This window comes from Triturus cristatus, chromosome 1_1 (genome assembly GCF_964204655.1).
Source record: "Triturus cristatus chromosome 1_1, aTriCri1.1, whole genome shotgun sequence".
NCBI classification, from domain to species: Eukaryota; Metazoa; Chordata; class Amphibia; order Caudata; family Salamandridae; genus Triturus; species Triturus cristatus.
In genome coordinates this window covers 20866797-20890606 of record NC_140579.1, presented here as the reverse complement: position 1 = coordinate 20890606, position 23810 = coordinate 20866797, and the positions used below count along the sequence as shown (strand labels likewise).

Genomic DNA, 23810 nt, shown 5'->3' with positions numbered 1-23810 from the left:
GCAAGAGGAGGGCGTGGGGACAAGCAACACAAAGGAGGTGTGGGGGACGAGAGAGGGAGCAGTACCACAACAGACAGGAAGAACAGGGCGTGGGGACAAGCAACACAAAGGAGGTGTGGGGGACGAGAGAGAGAGCAGTAACACAACAGACAGCAAGAGCAGGGCGTGGGGACAAGCAACACAAAGGAGGTGTGGGGGACGAGAGAGAGAGCAGTAACACAACAGACAGCAAGAGCAGGGCGTGGGGACAAGCAACACAAAGGAGGTGTGGGGGACGAGAGAGAGAGCAGCAACACAACAGACAGCAAGAGGAGGACGTGGGGACAAGCAACACAAAGGCGGTGCGAGGAGAAGGGCGGGAGCAGTAACACAACAGACAGCAAGAGCAGGGCGTGGGGACAAGCAACACAAAGGAGGTGTGGGGGACGAGAGAGAGAGCAGTAACACAGAAGACAGCAAGAGCAGGGTGTGGGGACAAGCAACACAAAGGAGGTATGGGGGACGAGAGAGGGAGCAGTAACACAACAGACAGCAAGAGCAGGGCTTGGGGACAAGCAACACAAAGGAGGTGTGGGGGACAAGAAAGGGAGCAATAACACAGCAGACAGCAAGAGCAGGGCGTGGGGACAAGCAACACAAAGGAGGTGTGGGGTGCGAGAGAGAGAGCATTAACACAACAGACAGCAAGAGCAGGGCGTGGGGACAAGCAACACAAAGGAGGTGTGGGGGACGAGAGAGGGAGCAGTAACACAACAGACAGCAAGAGCAGGGCATGGGGACAAGCAACACAAAGGAGGTGTGGGGGACGAGAGAGAGAGCAGTAACACAACAGACAGCAAGAGCAGGGCGTGGGGACAAGCAACACAAAGGAGGTGTGGGGGACGAGAGAGGGAGCAGTACCACAACAGACAGCAAGAGCAGGGCGTGGGGACAAGCAACACAAAGGACGTGTGGGGGACGAGAGAGAGAGCAGTAACACAACAGACAGCAAGAGCAGGGCGTGGGGACAAGCAACACAAAGGAGGTGTGGGGGACGAGAGAGGGAGCAGTACCACAACAGACAGCAAGAGCAGGGCGTGGGGACAAGCAACACAAAGGAGGTGTGGGGGACGAGAGAGAGAGCAGTAACACAACAGACAGCAAGAGGAGGGCGTGGGGACAAGCAACACAAAGGAGGTGTGGGGGACGAGAGAGAGAGCAGTAACACAACAGACAGCAAGAGCAGGGCGTGGGGACAAGCAACACAAAGGAGGTGTGGGGGACGAGAGAGAGAGCAGTAACACAACAGACAGCAAGAGCAGGGCGTGGGGACAAGCAACACAAAGGAGGTGTCGGGGACGAGAGAGAGACCAGTAACACAACAGACAGCAAGAGGAGGGCGTGGGGACAAGCAACACAAAGGAGGTGTGGGGGACGAGAGAGGGAGCAGTACCACAACAGACAGGAAGAACAGGGCGTGGGGACAAGCAACACAAAGGAGGTGTGGGGGACGAGAGAGGGAGCAGTACCACAACAGACAGCAAGAGCAGGGCGTCGGGACAAGCAACACAAAGGAGGTGTGGGGGACGAGAGAGAGAGCAGTAACACAACAGACAGCAAGAGCAGGGCGTGGGGACAAGCAACACAAAGGAGGTGTGGGGGACGAGAGAGAGAGCAGTAACACAACAGACAGCAAGATGAGGGCAAATGGACAAGCAACACAAAGGAGGGGCAGGGGAGGGAGAAACACTGCAGACAAATGCACTCTTCAAGAGTGCATGTCAAAAAGTTTTTTTAAATGTACCTACTGGAGAGCGCACCCAATGGAAGGACCCTGGCTGAATACAGGAAGGTGTACTAGCCACATGCTCCTTGCCACGGACACATACTGGAAGCAGAAAGAAGCAGATGGCGCTGACCAATCAGAAGCAAGGAAATGAGTGACATGGAAACCCACCAATGGTAAGCAGTGGTAAGTAATGGATGGGCTCTAAGTCTGAAGTAAGCTTTTTTTTGTTAACAATAGGGTTTTGCCAATACATGTGCGCTGTTCAGGTGAAACCTGAAAATGTGCTCATAACGGTATGAGAAATATAACAATCATAATCACATAACTGCACATAAAGGAGCTGCCAAGTTGGTTCAATCTAGTTATGATAAAACAGCGATTCATTTCCTGGTATGGCCGAACACTTTGCCAATCATTAGTCCCTGGCTTAATACTAAAGTCGCTGTTCAGTGAATGCATGGTCATAATGAACTTAGAAATATTGAAAATGCAATCAGCAAGGTCACAACTATTGCTGGGTTCAGTGTACTTAAGGGAAATGGAATGACGTCAGTTATGAGTATGAAAACCTTGCTTTTTGAAAACAATAGCACATGTGCAAATCTGTCTCTATTTGGATCTGTGGTCTGTGCTCCTCAGAATATGACCCAGCAACCCTCTGCTTCCAAACAATATGATATAAAAAGATAAGCCTGAAAGAGTGATTGGACACAGTTACATACCCACAAAGGAAGAAAGACGGTCAAAGATACTTACGCTTGTAATAGGCGAACTGCAGATAGTGGTACATAGTGGCTACGAACTTCTCCACAAAGAAGCCGCCGACATTCGGGGTCAGGTTGGTTTCACAGTCCACTTTACACCTCAGGACATCCACAAAAAGATCTGAAATTGACCCAAAAGAAAGTCATAAAAAAAGCAAATTTGAGAAAATTGCTTTATGAGTCCTGTCCCCGGATCCTATGGTTGGTGTCATGTGCTGTGTGAGAACCACTTTTGACACCTGCTCTTTGCCTCATTGGGCTAACAGGTGCCAGCAAAGACATGAAAGTCATCCGCTACATAATAGTGGCCCAGTAAGACATCACCGAGTAGCCGTGGGCCTACAGGGAATGCACTATCACAGCAGCCTATTTCCTGCTTTCCTACAACTCTCACCCACTGAGCACTCTCAGGCCACCTACTGGGAGGTTTGTAGCAATTAACAAAAAAACTAAATAAATTACTAGCATAGACCTAGCAACACACGTCATGGTGGTGGAGTGCAACCACCCCAGGTCTACCCTATAAAAGTAGGACTCTGCTGGGACGAGCTGACAAGGTCCCTCACTCTGACACCCACCGAAGACCCCCTGATGAGGGGTAAACCCTCAGGCAAAGGGAACACTGACGAATAATCTCCCATGGAGAGGCAATTCAGTGACACAGTCAAAGCAAACATCTCCCGGAAGTAAATAAAAACCAAATATGAAGGAACTCAAGCCATGCTCCTGTCCATGATCTGAGTCTCTGTGAGCATGTGCCCCCTGCCTCCTGGAAAGCTCTGACCACAAGCACTTTAAGGAAAGGCATGTCAAGCACAATGGCTCCCAGGTCCTGGAGCAGGCATATATCGTCCTGCCATGAAGGACTCCTCAGCAGCAGGCCTTGTAGTAACTGTGTGTACAATGAGCAATATTTATGCTGAGGATTCGATGCCATTGGTTCATGTTTCTAAATGTCCATATTGTTATTTTTATAACTTAAAAACTACTGAGGTCAATTTGATTAATTTCAAAGTGAATTAACATTTTATTAACAAATGGAAAGCTAGATTCGCCACCAGTGCTCCGGGGATAATACTAGACTAAACGCAGGACTTTATAAATCCCCCGAAGAAATAAACATATCAAGAATGTGAACTCAATAATAATAAAGCGACATATTCATTCTTTCCTCTAAATAATACAATTCCTGATTAATTGTACCCTGCTACTTATACAAGTCACTTTCATTGTAAACAGTTTGATTGATGCGTGTGGCGTTTTCTCCTGATAACACAATGTCTGCATGTTTATTAACCTTAAGTACATTTTATTACTGAAAATGTCTATTTATTTGTTCCCTATAAGCTCAGAAGAGTCACATTTCTTCATGTCACGAAAACACCAGCCTCAGCCAATGCCGACTATGATCACTTCTGTGGGTGCCGTGTGGGAGGCGAGTCTGGATTGGTTATGGTCCTGTGTCTGCATGTTTATAATTAAAACAGGCTGCTAAAGGCAGTAGGGCTGACATTTGTTTTGAAAAGCATATGTTAAATTCAATAAACATTTAGTGGATATGTATGACTCTGTCTTAAAGCCCACGGATGGGTGTTTCGTTCCATGGACAGGGGCGGCCTTAGGCATGTGCAAGCTGTGCACCTGCACAGGGCCGCCAAACCCCAGGGGCCACCACGAGGAATCTGATACAATACATATTCGTGGCGATCGGATACAATACATATTCGTGGCGGCGCTTGGCAGGGATTTGGCGGCCTCCGGCATCCGAGTCCGCCGTGCCCGGACCCCCTCTTCCGGTGCCCCCTACCTACGCTCCCTGCACAGGGCCACCATGAGCCTAGAGCCGCCCCTGCCATGGAGTCTCACAGATCACCACAGGAGGCACGGGTTTTGGGATGGTCATCCCCTTTGTACTCTCAAAATCCTTGTGATGCCTTCTTACGAGTTATAGTATTTGACAATCTTTATGCATTTGTAACATGACCGTATGCTTGATAGTTCCTTGTGGGTGGGTTTACACTGAGTATAAAAGGTCTGAAGTGTTTATGGTGACAAGTTTGCAATAACAGCTTCAGGCCTGATTCGAGGGCTGGGAAACGTTTTGCCAGATACAATAGGTCCAGTCTATTTAATATGATTTATGGCAAAGGCATTAGAACTGGCTTATGTAATGTGAAAAGCGTTTGTTAAAGCCAATAGGACTTGAACAGTTGGTTGCTGTCACACTAAGTTACAGGCCATAGGTAGGTATTTTTGTTTCGGGTATTCTCACAGATTAATGCAGTAGGTAAGGGTTTTGGTGTTGGCCGCCCACTCTAACACACACTGGGGGTTCTCACTGTGATAATGCACGTTAGATCCGATTGAGAGGGGGTGCATATTGCTTTGCCAGCTGGTATTGTGTACATATTTGTAATGTTATCACTGTGTGCATGATGGTTACCCGTTTCTGTGCACTTTAGCAGGCCAGTGTTGGCTGTAGTGTAATGCCAGTGGATATAACTATAGGTGTGTCAAAGTCCTGAGGCGTGATCAGTTTATAATGAAAAGTTAAGACAAAGCCAGTAGATCTGACTTGCGTATTGTGACGGGTTTCACAAAGGCAATAGGCTCTCAAGGGTGGATTATTATTACACTTGGTGTGGCCTGTGGAAAGGTATTTGTTACACAAACTCTCTCACACGACCACAGAAGGCAAGTGTTTTGATGTTGATGACCCGCCCAAACACACCTTCAGGGTATTAGATTTGCGCTACGATCACCCCAATGGGTTTTAACAGGACGGACTTTATATTTTTAGACAACTGTAGTTTTGTAAATCTGTGTAATGTTATTGTGGTTTACCTGACGGCTGCCTTGAGGGAATGCTTTTGCCCAACACAGTAGGTCTGAGTTGGTTATGCTGACTAGCCAATGATAAAAGCTAATAGGCCTGACTGTCTATTATGAAAAGTTACGACAAAGGCAGCAGGCCTGACATATTCCTTGTGAGAAGGAATGCTAAGGTTGATAGGCGTTTACGGGTGGATTGTTACTGCTCTGTATTCATTCCTACAGGTGGGTGTTTTGTTACGGGGGATCATGCAGATTACCATACTAGGCACAGATGTTGGCGTTCGTTATTGTTGTGACTTAAGTGTTGTCATACCTTTTCCTTAGCTCAACTTCCCTACTGCTCAACCAGAGTGGGGGGGGAGGGGTAATCTACTAAACTTCTTATCTTCCATATACTTATTTACTTACCTGAAACTTACCGTCTTGACTTGTAACTAATTCATAATAAACCATCTTCTACAATCTGCTCTACAGCTACCATGGACTTTTTATACATTATCACAACGGCGACAAGGATTCATCTTTCTTTGTGATTGAGTATTGCTCACTTATATTTACAGGAGGTGTAGAATGTGCATTTTCTTTCACTTACCTTAATGTCCTTTCTTTTGTCACCTGAAGGAAGGAGATAGGTTATATCCTGTGTTCCTCCACTTCCTTGTTGCTCAGCCGGTGTGAGTGTGATGTAATCGAATGTTCATGAGGGCACGGTTTGTATGAGTGCTCGGTTGGAATGAGGGGAGCCGAGCAGCAGAATGTTTGCAGTTCCCGGTGGAGCTGCACCATCTTACCTGTAACTGAATAAACCTACAAAATCTAAGCTACTTGCTTCTGGACTGATTACATACAAGGGCCTAACTTTGTTTACAAAAATTATCTCCTCTGAAAAAACATGGGTATATAAGATATGCACTGTCAAAATCCTTGTAACGCCCCTGCTTCCCAATCACCTCATGGTGACTGTGAAGCGGCACTATTTAAAATAAAGAGCTATGAGTTTTTTCACCTTCTCTGGTCTCTTGGTTTATCGCCTTCCAGGCTCGCGCGCCAGCTTCATATCGACTTGGGGTCATTTTTTAGAACATTGTTCAGTAAGTTTGAGTTTCACTCTCCCTGGGGGATTTAAATTTCATTTAGAGGCTTTTAGGTGCCAGGACTCCATTGCTTTGAGTTGATGTCCAGTCTGGGATTTTCTCAGCTACTTCATTCTCCCTCTCATGGGGCGGGACATATCTTCACAATTAGAATTAAGGACATTATCACTCTTAGCTGGTCAGATCATTCAGTGGTGGCTTCAAGGTGACCCCTTCTCTTTCCTTTGTGGGCCCTCCTAGATCGCCGAACTCGCCCCATTTGAATAGGACTCGGGAAAAGGTCTCTGGCATTGATTCGCAGAATGCTCTTACGACCTCCTATTCAAGTGCATGTTCATTCATGGGTCTCACTCCTGAGGGCGTTGAGAGTTGGGTTAATGCAGCTTTAGAGACACTTGCCCTGTTGGAAGTAAGGAGGCATACAAGAAGTAAGCCTCCGGCTCCCTGGTTCTCAGAACGGCTTAAAGAACTCAGGCGGTCATGCCGCTGGCAGGAGTGCAGATGGCACTTAAATTTCGATCCAGACGAAAAGAGTTAACATAAAGTGCTGTGACTTTTTTATAAGTCACCATTTTCTAGGCCAAATCTGTTTTCTTTACAGAGAAAATCAGGTCCGCTACAAACTCCTTTAATGAGCTTTTTTAAGTTGTTAACTCTTTATGTAATCTTCGTTCTCTACAGCCTTTTAATACTTCTCAAGCTTTTGGTGATGAGTTAGACATTTTTCTAGAGCTACATTTTCAATATTCACTCTGAGTTTGATTTTCCTTGTGATCAGGAGACCTTGCCTATGGCCTCTTCTCCTTCTTCTTTGAAGCGTTCTCCAGTGCTGTCTGGTTTTTAACAAATTACGAGGCCGCAAGTTCTAGAACTTTTGATGGGCATTAAATCTGGCTCGCCATTGGATCCCTGCTCTTCTAATATCTCACAACTTGCCCAAGATATAGTTGCTGAGCATCATGCACTGAGCTTTAGTAAGGCCGTAGAGGCTGGAAAAGGTCCTAGGCCATGGAAGGAAGCATGTGTCACTCCTTTGCTCAAGAAACATAAACTGAGGATTTCAAAAACGATTGCCCAATTTCATTACTGCCCCCTCCTGCTAAAATATTGGAGAAGCATTTGAACAAGGAATTGGTTACATTTATTGATACTCACGGTCTCCCTGATCCATTCCAGACGGGTTACAGGAGTAGCCACAGTACAGAGACTGCCCTAGTGGTGGCAGCTGACTGTATCAGAGGTCAGGTCGATCGGGGTGGAAATGCAGTTCTGGTCATGCGTGGCCTGTTTGCGGATTTTAATTTGAATTGTACGCAGAGGCCCCAATATGATAGGAACCATTACTTGCCACCTAGAGGGACCACGACATTGGAAGTCACCTCTGGAATGCCCCTTAAATCCCAATCCGCCTTTCCAGTCATATGCCCATTGGAACAGGTTTAGTGTCTTAGAGGAGGTTGACTGACTGATCCACACTGAAACCCCTATCCCAGAACCGAGTATTACTGAATGTACGGATGGTTCTGGATTAGTGGAGAATATTTTGTCCCTACCCTCTGGCAATGATCCTTGCCCTACTGACACTAGGAGGGTACAAAAGAGAATAGAAGGTATTCGAGATCAGGCCCCCTTAAAAGAACAGGGGTGTGAGCAAGCTACTGAAAAAATGAAGCAAGGGTGTATAACGATTCTCTCATGGAACATAGCGGGATTAAAGAATAAATTACTAGTACCGGAGTGGTTCACCTTTAAGGCAAAGTATGATATTTGCCTGATGCAGGAGACTTGGGCCCTGGAAGGGAGTGCATGTCTCGGTTTTGCGACCTTTGATATCCCCGCAGTATCCAGGGGCAAGGGCCGCCCTTCGGGTGGCCTATCTATCTGGGTAGGAACACACTTAGGAATACAGGCCACTGAGCTTGGAACAAACTCCCTAGATATCCAATGTGTTCTACTAATCCTTCCTGATAAGTCACGAGTGGCCATAATAAATATCTATTCTAGGCCCACTACGAACGGAAATGAATCAAGTACTATTATCGCACTTGACCTTTTCATCCAGTCACTTGATCCCTCAATAACAATAATTTTGGGTGGCGATTTTAACTGCCAGTACGAACCTTTGAGTATTCCTGATTATGGCAACCAAGATGAAGTCGATTCGCTTGGGTGTATTCCAGCCCCCGTGATTACCCCAGTAAGGGCTTGGACCAAGCTGGTATTGCAAATCAAATCCTTTACTCTTGCAATGTCCTTGTGGGCGTGCAATGGAAGGTTTGATAATGCTAGCTCTGGTCTACCCACATTTAGTAGGTCTAATAGTACTTCCATTTTAGATTACATCTTACTGGAAGCTAAGCACTGGGACAAGCTTAAAGACTTTAGGGTTGTATTAAGACACGATAGTGACCATAATGCCCTGGTTCTGACGCTTAAGCCGGGTGTATTTGGCTTATCCAACCCAGATCCAAGTTTAAAGCTGGCTGCACCACCTTTCATTATATCTAACAATAGGAGAAGGGTTAAATGGCCAATATGTCTGGAATCACCGACTCGTCTTGCAGAAATTTATCAGATTGCCACTCCACTCATTAGTGAAATGGGGGGTCTTGTTTCTTTTAGGCAGGCTATAGAGATACATAGGAAGTTGACTATGAGTCTAGGAGAGATATTTTACCCAGTTACCGGGACTAGGCAGTCAAGGTCCAGAACACACCCCTGGTTTGACCATGCTTGTAAAATAGCAAAGAGAGATATGCTTGCAGCAATTAAATCTAAAGTTACCCCTAAAATTAGAGCATCTAGAATACTGTATAAGAAGGAATTGACCAGGGCTAAGAGAGAGTGTGAGGAATCCAGATGGAATGATCTGAGACAAGCACTCCTCTCTAAGGATCCTAAGACCTTTTGGGGCATTGCCTCTTCAACATTGAGAGACGACCGAGAGGAAGGGGTGCCAAATATTGCTCCCTTAGTGTGGGAGGCGCATTTTAAAGAACTTTACTCAAGTCCTGAGTTGAGGGCATCTGTGTGTCAGGAGCAGGTTAATACACCATCTCATGGGACTGTTGTATCCTTAGACTCCCCCCTCGATTATAGTTACCCGGGATTTTTGGGCATTGGGATAGGGATTAGTTCCCAGGACCCTCAGGATAGGAATGAGGCCAATTATCCAGACTCAATTTCTTTTAAAGAGGTCGAATCTGCAATTGAGGGACTGCCCCTAAATATAGCACCAGGTCTTGACAATCTCCCGGGGGACCTTTTCCGTTCTCAACCTAAAATCTGGGCCCCTTACCTGGTTGTTCTGTTTAATGCGGTTCAGCAAGGTTCCGCATTGCCGGACACATGGCTTGGAGCCGAGATTGTTCCAATTTTTAAGAAGGGCTGCCCATTAGCCCCATCCAACTATAGACCCATCAGTTTATTGGACACCACTCAAAAACTGCTGGGCCGAATTCTCCTGAATAGATTATTAGATTGGATGGAGGTGAACAAAATACAGACTCCCTTACAAGCCGGTTTTAGAACGGGTATTTCTACCCTGGACCAGATCTTCCGGCTCCAGGTCCTGTATTGGAAAACTGCAAGAGTGGAGGGTGGCAGCCTCTACCTTGTTTTTGTGGACCTGTGGGCCGCATTTGATCTGGTACCCAGGGCGAAACTCTGGATGGTGCTGAAGGAACTTGGTCTCCCATCCTACCTACTTGATGTGCTGGTTCGTCTTCATACAGGGAACTTCGCACAGGTGAGATGTGGGAAGAATGGGGAGCTATCAGCTCGCTTTCCTGTAACTCGGGGGTTTCGCCAGGGTTGCGTACTGGCCCCTACACTGTTCAGCCTATATGTAAATGGACTGATCGATGATCTAAATAGTCTCAGGGATAATGATGCCCCGCGTTTGGCCTCTGGTCAGGTGCCCGCTCTGATGTTCGCGGACATCATCGGGCATCCAGCGGGTTCTGGACGGGTTTTTGACCTTTTGCGCCTCGCGGGGATTGGAGATCAACCTGGGGAAAACTAAGTTTATGATCTTCAATCCTCCGAGGCACACGCGTCCGAACCCTGTACTAGGTGGTGTACCCCTAGAAAGAGTCAAGACCTTTATATTTCTGGGAGTCACGCCGACTGAGCATTTCGTTTGGGACGCTCAAGTAGCCAAATCTTCCCTGAGGCTATCTCAGATAACGAGGGGTATCAGCAGATTCCATAGAATCTCTATATTTAAACCTGTCACCCCTCTACTAGAGATTTATAAAACACAGGTGAGGTCAGCAGCCTTGTATGCTGCTGAACTTTGGGGCCACACAAATACATCCAATTTACGGAAGGTAGAACAAGCCTTTATGCGTGGTTTAGTTGGTCTCCCCCTGAGCACGCCTCTTATACCACTGCGCCTGGACATGGATCTGGAATCCGTCAGTGAACTGGCGGCTGCCCGACCATTACTTTATTGGAGAAGGCTCTGGTCTGTCCCTGAGCTTGCAATTTTTAGAGTGGAATTTAATGCAATCTGGGGACAGTTAAACTACAAGAAAATACCATGGCTACTCCATATAAAGACTTCCCTCTATCAAGTCGGTTTGCCCCAACTTTGGGATTCGCTGGGTACCAGCTGCGAGAGGACTCAAAGGTCCGAGATATTGGCGGCTGTTAGATTATATAACTCTAAATTACTATGCTGCTCGACCTCCTTGGGCAGGTTGACCTCTGAGTTTTTAATGGTGAAAACTGACTCTAAGCTGGAGGTATTCTTGGACCTAGTACAGCCTCCTCTAGCAAGAAAATTATATATTCAGCTGAGACATGGCTCTCTCCCAATCGGGGCGCTAACATCTAGATGGGAAAAACAGATGGAGGGCATTTGTCCAGCTTGCAAAACTTGTAATGAAGATATCACCCATATTATGTTCTTTTGTCCAGCATATAGCATGATTCGAAAATGTTGGCTTATTCCTCTGTGCAAAAATTTGGGCCTCAGACAATGTGTACAAGTCTGTAGAGTCCTGACTTATGACACTGATCCTCTTATTGTTTATGCAGTCTCCCGCTATTTATATGGGATGTGGCGGAGAAGGATGAGTTTTATTTAACAATGGTCTAGCCTTCAGCCTTTATTCTTTTTTACTGCTAAATAATCATGATAACTTACTGTTTAATAACTTCTTAAAAATTTCTTTTTTGTATTTATGGTCTTACTCTTGTACTTGTATATATTTTATTGTACTTTTATGGTCTTATGGCCGAAATAAAGTTATTATGATGATGATGATTTCGATACGGTGTTCCTGAATCTCGTGATAAATTGTTTACTGCAACTGGGCATGGAGGGCAAATCGCTCCGTCTGTTGCATTATTTTCTAGTGCACAGTGCAAGTTGTAAGTTGCAGACAGTTATGGGCTAACGCTATTAAACTTCCTTGTGGGCTGCCACAGGGCTCACACTGAGCCCTACCCTTTTTCATCTCTATGTCTCATCCTTTGCGACTGTGCTTAGAACTTTTGTTTTTCGGGTGCTGTCCTATGCAGACGACACTCAAATCATTGTGTCGATAACCGACAGTGTGCCCTTGGTGGCACACAGGTCTAAGAACTGTATGGCCAGAATTAGTAACTGGATGAAAGAAAATGTTCTTAAGCTGAACGCTGATGAAACAAATGTTCTCGTGTTTGGAGCACAGCCGTCCATTTGGTCTGAGCTGTTATGGATGGAGTCTTGCGGTCCTCTCCCTACTCTGGTCGAGTCAGCCAAGAACCTAGTGGTTATTTTTGACAACTCCTTGACATTCAGCCTAAAAGTTAATCGCACGACCAGCATGTGCTTCTGTATTATTAGATTGATGGAAAAGGTCTTTCCGTTGATTCCAGCAGGGATTTGCATATCTGTGATCCATGGCACTGGTGTCCTCCCGCCCGGATTATTGTAACGCTCCTTACCTGAACATCAACCAAGCTTCCCTTAATAAACTCTAGGTCATCCAAAAAGCAGCGGCACAGCTTTTTATGGCATTCCAAAACATCTCTCATTTGCCAGAGGTCTTCAGACTTCGGTTGGCTTCCAGTCAGGAAACAAGTCATTTTTAAAGTTCTAATCCTGGCCTTTATGGCTTTGCATAAAATGGGTCGGAGGTTTTTCCAGTCGATATTTTAGTGTCATGTGCCCAACAGGCCCCTTCGTTCCACCTACAGGAGGAAGGCGATGGTGCCCAAGCTTCGCAATGGCAGATCGGGGTGGCGCTCTCTTGCTTATGAGGTGGCCAAACTATGGGACACCGTACCCAGCGGCATTGCTGGATCTGAAAAGCTTTTGGACTTTCGTAAACATTTGAAACATGGCTGTTTACATCCTAGCCCCCGGTTCTGTTTAGCCTGACTTCCCTCTTTGTGTTCAAGTCTTTGGATGATTTTTGCGCCATTTGACTGTAAATAAGATGTGGGGCCCTCGAAAACAAGACATAAAACATATCTGAGACCATCAATGCTGAGGTTCCATTTGCCTCATTTGTATTTAAATGTGCATTAAAATCAAAGTGAGTACTAATTTTGAGAAATTGAGACGTTTAATATTTTATTTTTATGACATATGCTCGACGGTTGCCTTGTGGGAAGGTTTAATCTGAGTATGCAGGGATTTCAGTGTTGGTTGCCCCTCTGACAAACTGTGGAAATAGAAGATTTGCACTGTGAGGATTCTGCTTAGCCCTGTTCGGATGCATAATATTTTGAATACTTTTGTAATTTTATGAATGTTTGCCTCATGGTTGCCTTGAGGAAAAGCTTAAGCTCAATTCGTTAGGCCCAAGTTGGTTACTGTGATGGGCCATAACCAACTCAGGTATAAGCCTGAGGGGTTCACCAGGAAAAGTTACTTCCGATACCGTAGGCCTCATCTGCTTATTATGAAAAGTTATGACAATGGCAGAACACCAGACCTATTTATGATATAACACATGTCAAAGTCTATATGCCTTTATATGGAGTGTTTTTGAGCTTTGTTAAAGCCTGCAGTCAGATATTTTGTTAAATGAAATCTCACAGATAACCATTGTAGAGAAGGATTTTGGTGTTGGTGCCCCCTTTGAGAAATCTTACAGGTAGAAGATTTGCAGTTATATTTCTTGCTAGAATCTCTTCAGAAGACTTATTAACAGGCTTAACTGTCTACAAGGATCTTGCATAAAAAAAATAATTAAGTAATGTTAATATATATGTTTCCTTGTGTAGCAAAAAGTGGTCACATCCAACGATATTCGGGTGCTCCGTGGCGGGTGCGACACCCCACTGTAATACACATGAGCAAAGCTTTGCGTCTGTGAGACGACCAAAGAAAAGGGCTCTCCAAGGTGGCATGCAGTCATGAAATTTTTTCAGTGGACACAAACGCTACCAACACGGTTTGGATTTGCGAGCCTTACTCAAGGAGTTGAGAAAGGCTCGTAGAGCCGAAACATGTTGGTAGCATTTGTGTCCGCTGAATGAATTACAGTGACTGCATGCCACCTTGGAGAGCCCCTTTCTTTGGACGTCTCGCCGACACAAAGCTTTGTTCATAGATGGATAGATACACAAAGGGCTTTGTGGCTGCCCGCTGCTGCCACTGCTTTGAGGGTCAGTTACACTCTGCTTCCAACTATGACAGCGCACTGCATGGGGTAATGAATCATTCAGGTCACATCAGTCTTTGTCTCTCTTGCTCTGTGAATGATAGCATTAGCTGATTGTGTATGTGCATCCACCTGAAAACAAGTGTGCGTCAGGGTCAGGGGTGGGTGGCTAGTCCTTTAGATTTCAATTTTATCCCTTTATAGTTCCCCTTTCATTTATTTGCTTCTCCTATATTTATTTACATTTGTCTTAAGAGAATACTGAAGAAGATACTGAATACCTAAGATGCAATGTCTGACGTGCCGCCTGCTTGCCACTCCCTAAATGCATTTAGTCTGCAGTGTGTTTGAACCCATGTGGCCACTCCCTCTAAACCACGCAACCGTTATAGAATACGGTAGTCCATAGTTTATCATTGTTTTACCATTCCACGGGGCATATCAACAAGGGCTTTATCTCTGCTTTTTTGGCTTTAAAAGCCAAAAAAGGAGAGATAAAACTAGCGCCCTATCAACAACAGGGTGCTAACACGCAAATTTGCATGTTAGCACCCTTTTACTCTACGCTTCCCCTTTCATCTCTAATGAGATGCAAAGGGGGCGTTCCAGAGTAAAATAATAGGAGAAATGTTGCTAAGCGACATTTCCCCTATTATCAAGAATGTCGCTAACCCTGTTAGAGACAAAAAAAGCAGCGCTAACCGCGGTTAACGCTGCTTTTTTACGTCTGGTATTTTTCTGACTTAGCCATGATATCCTATGGGAGGAGGATATCATGGCTAAGTTTTCCTGTCCCTATCAACAAGGTAACGTGAGATTATCGCTGGTTCTAAAGGTGGAGGCCATGCTGGAACTTTTTAAAACAACCATACCACTGCAAGATGGACACACACTGCTATGTTTACCTTTGTTACTGCAATGAGTTGTTGTGCATATCTTGTTGAATTTGTGTGTGTTCTATTGCGGTTGAGTGTGACGGTGGATGTAATAATGAGTCAGTGGATGAATGGCTGGATGCACCAGTGCAACAATGAGTGACAGCGTGCATTTATGAGGATTTGTTGAGTGCCTCATTCCATCAATGACCCGAAAGGCTCTTTCATTCCTAAACAGACCTATTGACTTTGTTAATGCATCTTTAGTATTTGGCTACACAAAGCGTAAGTTGACTGATTTTAGAGACTAATAAAAGCCAGACAGCACACGACCTGGCAAACTGAAGAATGAAACATTGCTTTTTGCTGCCATACTGGCAACAGTGAAACGGATCAGTTTAATAATTTCACATTCATTGCATTCTGCTGCCATCGTGTGTCCAATGTTGGTATTACAGGTATGCAGTCAGGTGTTTCGGTATGTCAACGCTTAATTCACAAATTCAGCTTCATTATTACATATATATATAAAATGCACTTTTCATTAAGGCTACAATTATTGTTTCCTTTAAGTTATCAGATTTTTTTTCTTTCAAGAGGACAATTCAAGTCCATTACAGCTTTCAGTTATCACCGTTTTTTAGGTCTCGCGTGCGTTGCAGGGCAGAATGCATACTCTGCACCATAGACACAAACTCCCTTTACACTTCAATCCCTCACTCGGGTGGAATGGAAGCTGTAGAATGGGCCCTTTTGAAACAAACAGGACTAGGAGCACAACAATGGGCTTTGCAGTGGCGCCGACGTATGCCAATACATTCATGGCTAAATTTGAGAAAGACCGTGTGGAGACAAGGAATGGACAGACACGCTTCTACTGTACTGCAGATATATAGATGATATTTTGTTGATGTGTACCAACACCCGTGAGAGTCTTGAACTGAAGAATACACAACTTAACACATTTGATGATCACATTCAATTTGAGTGGAGAAGTGTGGCTCAATGATTAGAGCGGCAGACCCTGATGCAGAGGTCTAGCCCGGGACCAGGGTTCAATTCCCCGCCTCGGCGGGTCTTGGGCTAAAAAATTCCACGGACCTGATAATTCTCGCCTCGGCGCCTATTCCGATCATGGAGTCCCACTCTGCAACTCTGGGCAATAGCTTGCTTAATCTCCACAATGGCCCCCACAATGCTAAGGATGCCTGGCCTCCACCTTTGGGGGTGCCCAGGAGTGGACGCCTCACAGGGAAAGCCAGGATGGGTTCCACAGCGGTATTTGTACAAGCGCCTTGACACCCTGGCGGGTGAGTAGTGCGCTATACAAGTATCAATTTATATTACAATTTACAAATTTACTCATACCATCAGTGACGAATCTATCGCTTTTCTTGATGTACTCATTATCAAAACAGATTCCGGCATCCAAACCCAAGTCCATCGGAAAGAGACGGATGAAAACAACGCGTTACTGTTTACAAGTTTCCATCCCAACAATCTTATTCAAAATTTACCATATTCTCAGTGTCTATGCATGAAGAGGATCTGCTCACAAACCACAACTCTTGATGAAAATACCAGGATTCAGAAACAGAAATGTAGTTCCTGGGGATATCCAGAAAAATCTTGAATGGAGCCATTGATCGCATGAAGAGACCAAGTCGAACTGCATTAATGACTAAACACCCAAAAAAGAACCAACAACGACAGGTTTTTGTGTCTAAATACTCCACCAGTTCTGCAAAGATTAAGAAAATCATTAATAACAGATGAGAGATATTGAGGAACAAAACAGATTTCAAAGATCTCTTTAAAGAAAAACCGCTGCACGCATACTGAAGGTCAAAGAATCTTAAAGAACTTTTGATAACGATGACTCCCGGAGAAACGTCACAACCGCTGGCACCAGGAAATGGCTTAACTGTGTGCACTGCAACAATGTAATAATTGGCACTAAGATTCAGCACCCCATGGCGGGAGAAACCATTACACTAAGACACACTCCCAACGGCAATTCTAAGAATTGGATTTACTGCGTAGTGTCCTTGTGGACAACAAGCAGTCTAGCAGTTCATTGGACAGAGGCCAGACACACCAGCGCACAGAATAAATTCCAGGTCATAGAGACCGTAATACTCACTCCTGGCAAAGATGTCACGAGATCACTACTACAAAGAGAAATTTCCTGGATCAGGAAACTAGACACACAACATCCGAAGGGTTTAAATGAAAAAATTGACGAGTTGTTTCCTATAACGGTAATATGTTTTGCGATTGTATAGTCATGTGAATCCTGATTCTATAATCCAGATGTGTCCCAACACAAAACAGGATGACGTGCATGCCGACCATTCACGACCACTTACTTCTACATAGGACACGATCTCTTACAACCTTGAGAGTCCATGATGAACATGAGTTTGGATTATTGTTTGTGTGTGATGTGGCAGAATTGGGTAGAACACTATTGTTTTTCATTTCTCGGTGTTGCTAGTAGTCTGAGTATGTTGCTCACGTGATAGAATAGTTTGTCGAGTATCTACTCACGATGGGTTATGTAATGACATTGTGTTGACCTTATCGATTTTTATTTTCTGTACCATATCAGTCTTTTCTTTATTTGAGTATGACGACCACGTTCCCATGTAGTGAGAGATCCTTTGCTCCTGAGTCCGTTGTTTGTTTCATGTAATCTACCCTGCTTATTTTTGAGTGTTGTGCGCCTCATACAAGCTGAACATCAGCTGTTCGTGAAAAGCATTGAGCGTTTTTTTGTCCATGAAGTTTCAGGTGAACAGTTACGTGCCCAAAAAGTTTGTAGTGCATCTATTCACGATGGATATTTTTCAGTGATATTGTGTTCACTTCATATGTTTTTTTTACACCTTTTCCTTGTCGACTTTTTTCACTCTATAATTTTTCTTTACTCAAAGATGGCAATCACATTTACATTCAGTGAGAGCTTCCAAGCTCCTGAGTCCGTCGTTTGTTTTATAGAATTGGTGCCACTTATTATGAGTTATGAGCGCGTCGCACACGCCAAACTCAAGCCGTTAGTGCAGAGTATCGAGCGTTTTTTCGACGGTAAGATCCAGGTGAGCAGTTACAGATAGGATTCCAGATAGTTGAGACTATATTCACCTTGGATCTCGTGAGTACTTAGAGTCATGGTGTGGCTGTGCGGATTTATGTTTTACAGACCAAGCTTGTTATTTATATCCATCGCATTTCAAGAAGGCGTTTGACACAATATCCCTTTCCATCCTACTCAATAGACATCGGAGTTCAGAGCTCTGCTTTCCAGTGGTTAGCCAGCTTCTTAACCCACCGCACCCAAACCATCAATCTTGGCACTTTCCGCTCCCAACCATCGGAGCTGACTATAGGGGTGCCTCAGGTATCGTGCCTCAGTCCCACTCTAGATAACATTTATGTGGCTCCCCTGGCAAATCTTCTAAGGGATCTGGGCTTCATCCCAATCTCATACGCTGACGACACCCAGCTTCTAATGGCGTTTGACAAAAACTCTCCCAATACCCAATCAAACTTCTGTGAAGGCTTGATAGCCATATCAGCCTGGATGCGGAACAATTTTCTTCGACTAAATACCAGCAAAACAGAGATTATGCTGTTTGGAGAAGCACCCCTACTCTGGTCCCCTGATTGGTGGCCTGCTGACCTGGGTGATGCCCCCGTCACAAAAACAGTGGTAAAAAACCTAGCAGTACATATAAACCAGAAATTAACGATGAAGGATCAAGTTGCGACCATTGCGGGCTCTTGCTACCATGCCTTGAGCCTCCTGAGAAGGGCTTTCCCTCTTCTCCCCATGACTGTCTGAAAAACTCTCCTTCAGGCGCTGGTATTCAGTCGATTAGACTACTGTAATGCCCTCCTGATTTCAGCCAATGAGTCTTCTCTTAACAGACTTCAAGTGGTCCAAAACACTGCCCGCCCTCTCCTGCTAGGACCGCCTCTTTGCCACTTCTCCAAGGTCTGCACTGGCTACCCATTCGCAAGCAAATTCAATACAAGATCTGCTGCATAGTGCATAAGGCAATCCATGGTAATGGCCCTAGCTATCTAGCAGATAAACCTATTCGCTATCTACCTTCCAGAACTCTACCTTCTAGTTCTAAATCACTCTTGTTGTTGCCTCGTATTAAGAAATCCCGCATCGGAGGGAAATCTTTTTACCATCTGGCCCCTTCCCTGTGGAATTCACTTCCCAGCCACCTCTGGAATTGTGCTGACTATCTTTGATTCCATAAGCTCTTGAAAACTGCGATCGTTTGATTTCCTTTCCTGCCACTCCTAGCACTCCCGCAGCGCGGAGATACCCTTTAGTGGGCGATTCGGGCGCTTTACAAGACTCTAAATAAATGAATAAGAGAGGTGCATTCACCATTTTTCAGGTCAGTACGTTTATGTTGTTCTCATGCACCTAGGTAGGTGATATTTAAGGCACCGGTAGGTTTTAACAACCTGTTGAGTTATCTGTTACAGATTGATATAGGAGAGTTCATCGATAAGTTTGTAATTCGGGACATTATTTGCTTGGAGCACTAGTATTATTTTTTTTTTTTTAATTCACGTGTGAATGTATTGGCATCACCAATGTGGATATAGGGTTCTGCGGGTTTTGAAAGTGGAGGTTTCACTTTATAAGAGCAACATCTATCACTATATACTGGCAACATCATTCATAGTTCACACTAGAACACAAGGACTGTTTCTAACAGAGCACACAAATTTCGCATGTGCGACAACAATGACAGACGCAGTAGGACACGGACACACCCATATTATTACTTATAATAAGATGTCTTTAGACCGTGTTTACTATACTAGGCAGTAGAAATTGACTGAAATGAGACTGACACTCCCTGCACATTGTTTTCATGTCATTTTTTCTGTCATTTGTAGACTTTAGCCCCCGAAGAAGGGCCGTCTGGCCCGAAATGCATTGGGCTTGGATGTTGAACAGAGAAACTTGATAGATTTCCCAGAAGAAATTTATTTTCTGTTTTAAAAAACAGAATAAATCATGTTGACGTGTTTCTTTTTGTAAAAATTCTTGCTTTTTGTCAAAATTCTTGCTTTGAAAGTGCTTCTTTATATGCTAATGAGGATCTGTTTATAATCTGTGCATTCAAGTTGCATAAAGTGGTGTTATATGTTAAATTGGTGTCACTGGCCCATGGCAACAGTGCACAGTGGTCAGGTTTAAGCACTTGAGGTATGTTTGTGTCTCCTGAATAATCCCCACATGGGGTTTTAGTTTCCGCTGAGCTGGATTTGAGCCCACGCGTGAAAGCTCAGGCTGTTCCTCATTCAAGCAGTGCTCCGGATTACACCAGTGTTGCGGTTGTGCTGACGGTGGTGGTGGGGGCCAGACCAGACTACAAGCCCCAGACTTCCCTGCGGCAGGAAGCCGACTAAGCTGTTTAGTTGCACCAGAAGGCACCTACAAACTCTTGCTGGGCTCCTGCTGCATGGGACGCAACCAGGCGCGTACCCCGTCAAAGAGCGGGCACATCTGTAGCCGGACGAGGCTGGGCCACCTCACTTGTATCTTTCATCTATTGTGCCTTCCCGGATACAAGTACTCTGCAGTGTGAGTGATTCTATTCTTGTGGCAGGGTGTTCTCCCTGTAGTCAACCATCAAATTCTTTTATTCACACCATAGGGAAAAGGAACCACCAAGGGAGGTCCCAGTCGCCCTTGCTGTCCCCAAACCCCACCTCTACTGACAGAATGTTGCAAAGAGCCATAGGTGTAGTGGCCGTGGAGATAGAATTTACTGAGACAACTGTCTCTGTCCTTGGATCCACAAGGTGCTTTGACAGGTCCGCAGTGTGTTCTACTAAGAAGCCCTAAACAGTCCGTTTGTGGGAGCCATCAAGAAGGACAAGAAGGCCTGAGAAGGAACTCAATTACTGGCTGTCCCCAAGGCCTGCTAAACCTACTGCTAAACCCACTGTGGCTGCCAAAAAGAGACCTCTTCCCGTCGCACTCTAAAGTCCACTTAAAGCTCTGATGAACAGAGCGGCGTTATTCATTGCTCTTCTGGCGATGCGATTCCAGCAAACGTACATAACGACACTGGAGATGTTGCTCAAACTTAATGGGTAGCAAGTCTCATAAGGGATATTTTAGGAAAGGTTAAAATTATCTTCGAAGAAGAACTGAGCTCACTCACTTTCCTCCTTGATAAACTGAGTAACTGGTGTGGAAAACCAATAATAAGGAGTATGTGGGGTCAAATGGTAGAGTGGGTGCACAATGCCAATCTGACTTTGCTGCGCCAGATAAGCTCGGACGGGCTGATCTATCTCATGGCAACATCACTGTCCAGGCTCATGGTAGACGGAACACTGTCTGGGTATCATCAGCGTAACTGTGAAAAGCACCAATCTGGTCCAGGAGCAGCTGTTAGAGAGGCTGGGCATCAACGCTGTAGTGGACAAAAAGGTGGGGAACGAAAAGTCACCCACTCTAATCCTTGACCGCTTGCCGAACCCAAAGCAGCGGTGTTGCCCGATACCCCTCCATTTTCCCTAACCCTGGACAATATACAACAGGGAGCAAGGGTCTCAAAGGCTGTAGACAAATCAAGCATCATTAACATTACCCAAATCCTCTAATGTCTTCAAGTGAAGCTCTAATAAGGCTGTGTTTGCCCCTCTGTGGGAGCAAGTGCTGGACTGGCAGTCACTTTTGATGTCAGTTTCAGACTTCACCCCTCCTCAGAGGGGCAGATCTCTTAACGTTTGTCAAAGTGGCACCTCTTGTGCAGATGTTTCATTCTGGTTGTAAAGCGCCTGAGGGCTCTCACCCCTTACATAATAAAAGTCATTGCAATTGTACAGATGGGATATCACCACCAGGAACAGGCACATCTGGCATGTGGGAACCGCATACAATGTGAAGGAATGTCGCCATCCTATTTGAGGCACATATTTTATCCCCCATCAGGGATAGGAAGGAGTATCCACTGATCATAGGCCGGAAGTGGAAAATATCAAATGTACTGAAATATAGTCTGGGATATGTAGGGTCTGATGACTCCGTGGACTCATGCCTACATCCGGGGCCTGTGTTCGACCTCATGGTCACAGGTTCAAATTGCGGCAGGTCCACTCAGCCTTTCATCTATCTGAAGTCGATAAAATGAGTACCGTTGGGTAACAAGAAGCATCTGTCATTCAGCACCAAGATACCTACGGGTGAACGTGCGCTTTACAAATGCACACTTTATTAGTAAAATTACTTCTTTTTTATTTACAACATATTGGGTTTGCTTTCTCAGCTCATGTAACATCACTGGTGCCATGTGGCTATGTCTTGTGTGCCATATTCAAACATTCTATGCTTTCTTAGCAAATAGCAGATTGCCTACTGGAAGGGACTTATAACGAGCAATGTGCTGTTGGCTAAAAAGTCCTGGCCGGTGGACAATGTCACACAGGACATGGGCCACTTTGCTTCTATAAGGAAGGTGAATGTGTTTCATTTGGAAAGGTATGTGTTTTATTTGTGGTGATGCAGATTTTTTTTTATGGGGGGGCTTTAGAGGTGTGGTATATTGTTTTATCTTTGAAACTATACAGGCTTTACTGGAGATCATGACATCACATACTCTAAAGATGTAGTATGCAGCAGAAGCACCACCGTCGTGCCAGATGGGAGGTTCATTAGGTCTCGCCTAGCGTTGCAGCGCACACGCGCTGCAATCGCTTTGCGAGACATGCAGTATATACTGTAGTGTGGAAGCTTTGTGGAAGCTCAGCCCACTCTCCGCCCATTGGCTTTTGTTTTAAATGCTGCCGTCCGATTGGTTTTAGGCTTGTTAGTCCCTCCTCATTCATCATTTATAACCTTCCACGGCTATTGGCCCTTTTTCTCCTGACTCTATTTTCTTTTAGGTCTCGACTAGCGTTGCAGTGCGAATGCTCTGCCATCGCTTTGCGAGACATGCAGTATATACTGTAGTGTGGAAGCTTTGTGGGAGCTCCGCCCACTCTCTACCCATTGGCTTTTGTCTTAAATACTGCCTTCCGATTGGTTTGAGGCTTGTTAGTCCCTCCTCATTCATCATTTGTATCCTTCCACGGCTATTGGCCCCTTTACTCCTAACACAATGTTCTTCCCTGTCTCCCCACCCCAACGCCCCCTCCCTCAGTCTGTGACTTCTCACCTGCCCCAGCCCCCCCACTCCCATTTGTGTTTTCTTGCCTGCCGGCACTTCCGTTTTCATCTTTATTATTGCCACCTTGAAATATGCGCGTTCAAGATGCGTGCTGTACAAAAACTTCTCTTGTTTAATGAACTAGATTTTAATGTTACTCTAAATATAATAAGACTCTAGGCAACATTTGGGGTATGCATGGCAACTGACACCTCTTAGTTCACAAATGGCATTGTTGTCGGCCGGGAGAAGTGGCAGTGTTTTAACTCATGCTTAAAACGAGCACTTTTAATGACTTCCTCTCAATTCAGTGCTATAATCTTGTGTACTGAGGTGACGAGCTAAAGAAATGCACTTTTTTTAGTTCTGAAAAGACATTATCGCACATTTACATCATGTTTACTGTATGATTAACATGCCGATCATTTTCACGGCTCGCCCACTGGATCGTATACGCTTGGCTCGTCTCTGGCTGGCTCTACCTGTTAATTAATATATTGGCTTGCGCACCTCTAACAAAGAGAGATGAATGGATACATGACAGTGAGCCCGGTAGATGGTAGAGAAATAGACTGGTGCAGACAAACAGACAAAGTCAGTCTCCATTGCCTCACGTCAGAATCATCCCCCTCACCTATTCTTAGCAGAAGCGGCAGATTCTGAACTGTGCCCTGC

The 23810-nt window shown here is 45.1% G+C and overlaps 1 protein-coding gene across 1 annotated transcript in view; it reads right to left on the bottom strand.

Annotated features, from left to right (window-relative positions):
- The window catches only part of LOC146869178 (endoplasmic reticulum protein SC65-like), a 95614-nt gene that overhangs the window by 24617 nt on the left and 47187 nt on the right, over window positions 1–23810 (bottom strand). The window contains exon 4 of the mRNA XM_085642154.1: window positions 2525–2653. Within this exon, the coding sequence (XP_085498280.1) occupies window positions 2525–2653 (129 nt within the window). The remainder of the gene's footprint in view (window positions 1–2524; window positions 2654–23810) is intronic.